We start from the raw sequence: 4,628 nt of genomic DNA on the forward strand, positions 1-4,628 counted from the left end.
GGCTCAGTAGACATTACATCATATATTTTCCAAGTCTGAAACCTAACAATAACCCATACTGACATCATTTAATTCTTCACCCTACATTGAGCTAGATCATCCCTATTAACCCACTCTAGGCTGTCCTTCAGGGGCTTCTTAAGGTATTTTGTGGAAGAGATTTCCAAAAAGAAAGAGCTGGTATTAGAAGGGAGATTCAGATATCTTCTGAGTTGGCTGGACCAGGTTCACTTGTAGGTACTGCAGAAGCGGCCCTGTTGGTCAGGCTTGGATCACAGGGTAACGGAAGCTTTTTCACCACCACCATCACTGAGTTCAACCTTTAGAGCATCTGTAAACCATGAAGACCATATTTTTTAAATGAACAGGTCTTAGGTAGCACACTACTGTTCATTTCCCATTCAAAGAGTTTCAGATGTGTACACAGATGTTAATTCCAAAGATGACATTCAAAGAGCGTGGTATTATTTGAAAATATATGTACTTAGAGATGTGGGTATTGGTAACTGGAGCAAGTATAAAGCAAGTAAGTCTTATGAAATATTCCTATCCTAATGAATCCGTATTTATTTTTTACACTAAAAGTTTCTTGAAAATGACACAATGAAATTTGTGACTCGAGAATACTACGAAAATATACTGAAATTTACTTAGTACATCATCTATTCATCTGCAGGAGAGGTCCTCACTATACATGGTTTATTATTAAAATCAGATTGTGGTAAACTCAGATTTTCTCAGGACCACCAGTGTGTTCTAGCCATCAGTTTTCTCATGGCCTCTTTAACATCTTTATTCCTCAGACTGTAAATAAGGGGGTTCAACATGGGGATTACCACCATGTAGAACACAGACACCACCTTGTTCTGGTCAGTAGAGTAGCTAGACTTGGGCATCACATAAATGAATGTAACAGTCCCAAAGAACAGAGTGACTGCAGTGAGGTGGGAGGTGCAGGTGGAGAAGGCCTTGTGGCGGCCCTCAGTGGAGTGCATCTTCAGGATGGTGATGAGGATGTAGATATAGGAGACGGCTATGACAAACACAGTGACCACAATGACGGAGCCAGAAGAGATGGCTGGAATAATGTCAGAATTAAAATCATGAGAACAAGAAAGCTTTAAAAGTGGTGAATAGTCACAAAAAAAGTGATTGACTTTATTTGGCCCACAGAAGGACAGGCTTAGTAAACAGCCAGTAAATATCCAACCATTCACACACCCACCTAGGTAGGATGTCCCCAGTAAGAACATACAGATTCTGGGGGACATGTGGGTGGAGTAGAGCAGGGGTGAGCAGATGGCCACATAGCGATCATAGGCCATGGCAGCCAGCAGGAAGGACTCAGTTGTCCCAAATATGACAGCAGAACAGAGTTGAGCTACACAGCCAGCAATAGGGAGAGAAGTTTCCTCCCTTAAGAAGCCCATGAGCATGACAGGAGTGACTGATGAGGAGTACCCCATGTCTACAAAGGCCAAATGGCAGAGAAAAAGGTACATTGGAGTATGGAGCTGAGGGCTGCTTCTGGTTAACGTGATAATGCTGATGTTGCCCATTACAGTGACAACGTAAACCCCTAAAAACACAACAAATAAAATGAAACAAACTATAGGATCCTCTGTTAACCCCAAAATAATGAACTCTGTCACAGTTGTGTAGTTTCCAGTTGCCATAGTGGTTGGGAATGGTGCCCACTGAAAGCAAAACAAGTGGAGATTAGAAGAGAAATACAGTTTATAATTTGGATACTTCTTTTTACTATAGATATGTGAAGAAAATTACAACATAGACAATTACGTTTAAATTTTCAGTTTCATAAAATGCTTTCACACACAATCTCTCATGTTAGCTGAGAATACATATGTTCGAGAACATTCAGAAAAATTTATTTTTTTAACATAACGCAATAAACTTAAATTTGCATTATATGCTTAGTTTAGTTCTTCTAAGAGGAATAATCTGTCATATGAACATGTCCCAGAGATGTCCATTAGATGATACAAGGAACCTAGTAACTGAATCTTCTCAGGCCAAAGACATGATCAAAGAGAGACAGAAATGTCAGAATGGGTCAAGGTCCATGGAAAAGATCTGCTGTTCAAAATAATGTCTGAGGGTATCATTTCTTATATGAGAGGATGTGCAGTCATTATGAATCCTTATTTCAATGCTGAAGTCAAAGGGTGGAGCTGCATGCTAACCTTGAGGACAAAGAAGAGGTCAGTAACTGAGCCATGGGCTAGATCTCCACACAAGCTTTCATAAGGAATGCATAGCCAAAATCCAAGAAGTTTGGACAGTGGCAGGATATAGGCTAAGACGCTCAAATCATAACAAGTAAAAAGAAGAAGATGGAGATTTGGAATAGGACAGAGAACCATCTCAGGATCAAGATTTCTGATTCATGTGTGAGGCCAGTTTAAGGGCAATCCAGATATGTTGATCAGGCTACTTCTGAAGTCTTAGAATGCTCCTCAGATGCTTGGAACTCTGTATGAGCTGGGGCTGCCAGCAGAGGGCTCCATCTCCCTACTTCTCTCAGTTTTCCAGCACCATGTGAACTGTCACTGTCTGAGAAAAATCACACCTCTAGGTCAGCTTCTGGAAAGCTCTTCCCCATACCAACTTGCCCAGCCCCATACTTATTTCTAAAGCCATTGCCTCTCATGCCATCATCAAAATCCTAATTAGACAAAAATGGGGAATTAATATATATAAATGATCTACTAGTTTTTTTTATGTTAGGAATAATAACCCATGAAGTCGTTGTTATTAATATTATTATCATTTTAGTCATGAGAAAAAAAGAGACTCACAGACATAGATAACTTGCCACAAATAACACAATCAGCAAGTGGTGGAAACAGGATTCAACTCAGGCAAAACTCTTGTGCTATGCTGATGAGAGAATATCTTAGATTGTACTTAAAAGCAATCATGAATGCGGGAATAAACTGACTGTGTATTATTTGTGCATTCAAATGTTAGTTGAATATGTATTGAATCCAAATTGTCACGTTTAGTGAAACATAGGTCTCCAAGGTGAATCCCACCCTGTCCCTCTCCATATGACAGTCTCAACCTGATTGGAGAGACAGACATTGCTAAAAAGCCACATCTTTAGGACATATATGTAAAAAGCCAGGAGAGGTTATCACACCCTGGGAATGGCTCAGAGGGACACCTTCCTTAGCCTGGGATTTTGAGAATCAAGTTCAATCAGAGAGTGGCAATACCTCTGAAACAGCCCACAGGAGTTCCTCCTGAGCGTAGGAGTGTCCAAGTTTCATTAATAAGCTGTGGAGGGTCGGACTGTGGACTTTAGGATTCTACTTCTTTTCTGTAGCTACATTTGGACATGGCCACCAGGGTAGTTATTTCAGCATAAGAGCTCTCTCATGGACTCACAAGATGTCCAGTTTCAAAAGGCCCTCAAAATATTCTACTCCATTTCTCTCATTTTACAAAGTTATAAACCAAGATCTGAAACGGTAACTAGTTTTAGGTAAAGTGGCTTCCAGTAAGTGAGGTGAGACTAAAAGCCATATTCCTGGACTCCCTGCCCAAAAAGTATTGCCCTTCCTAATTCATTACCATGTTTATACAACAAAAATCTCTATAATATCTAAAGAAGATAGAATACCAAAAAGTAAGCTTAGTTCATTGTATGTTCAAAACGTTTGCTTTAATTAAGTTTATATATAAATAATACTCCTGAAAGGACAATTTTGCAATTCATTTAAAGAAGTGGGCACAAAATAATGGCAAGTCTCTGAGTCAGGTGATAAAGAGCCTTTTTCAGTGCTCAGAACCCTGGGAATTGATGTGCCTCTGTTTTCAATTGAACAGTTATGGGTGATTAGTAGATGAGGAAATGGACTTAGCTAGGATTGTGTTTTTGTAGAGCAAGAGAAAGGCATTTGAGAGTATATATATGGTAGAAGGAGCCCTGGTGGCACAGACATTAAGAACTCAGCTGCTAACCAAAAGGTCGGCAGATCGAATCCACCAGTCACTCCTTCGAAACCATATAAGACAGTTCTACTCTGTCCTATAGGGTCACTATGAGTCAGAACTGATTCAGTGGCAGCGGGTTTGGGTTTTTTGTTGTTTTCCTTTGTTTCATATTGTTTTTGATATATGGTAGAAAGTAAAATAATTAGCCATTAAATTTAACCTAGGCAAACATGAAGATTTGCTGTAATTAGTCTACTGGAAGGAATGAGCTGAAAAGATAGGAACTAGCAGTGATTACAGTTTGGAATGCTTAAAATTCAGTGTCGTGGACTGAATTGTGTCCCCAAAAAATGTTTCTCAACTTGGCTAGGCCATGATTCCCAGTACTATTTGATTTCCCACCATTTTTCCTGTCTTGTAAATCCTGTCTCTGTGATGTTAATGAAGTGGGTTTAGTGGCAGTTATGTTAATGAGACAGGACTCAATCTACAAAATTAGGTTGTATCCTAAACCAATCTCTTTTGAGATATAAAAGAGAGAAGCAAGTAGAGACACAGAGCACCTCATACCACAAGAAAGAAACACCAGGAGCATAGCTCGTCCTTTGAACCCCGGGTCCCTGAGCTGAGAAGTTCCTCAACTGGGAAAGATTGATGACACGGAGGTT

At 39.8% G+C, this 4,628-nt stretch overlaps 1 protein-coding gene across 1 annotated transcript; it reads right to left on the bottom strand.

Moving 5' to 3' along the window:
• Positions 1 to 737: 737 nt before the first annotated feature.
• Positions 738 to 1,676, bottom strand: LOC126079569 (olfactory receptor 480-like). The gene has a single exon (XM_049890662.1). It carries the CDS (start codon positions 1,674 to 1,676, stop codon positions 738 to 740), a length of 939 nt encoding a protein of 312 aa, XP_049746619.1.
• Between the last annotated feature and the right edge of the window lie 2,952 nt (positions 1,677 to 4,628).

Source organism: Elephas maximus, chromosome 7 (assembly GCF_024166365.1).
Source record: "Elephas maximus indicus isolate mEleMax1 chromosome 7, mEleMax1 primary haplotype, whole genome shotgun sequence".
Taxonomy (NCBI): Eukaryota; Metazoa; Chordata; class Mammalia; order Proboscidea; family Elephantidae; genus Elephas; species Elephas maximus.

Coding starts and splice junctions, on each gene's coding strand:
- LOC126079569 (XM_049890662.1), bottom strand. CDS start 1,676: ATGGCAACTGGAAACTACACAACTGTGACAGAGTTCATTATTTTGGGG.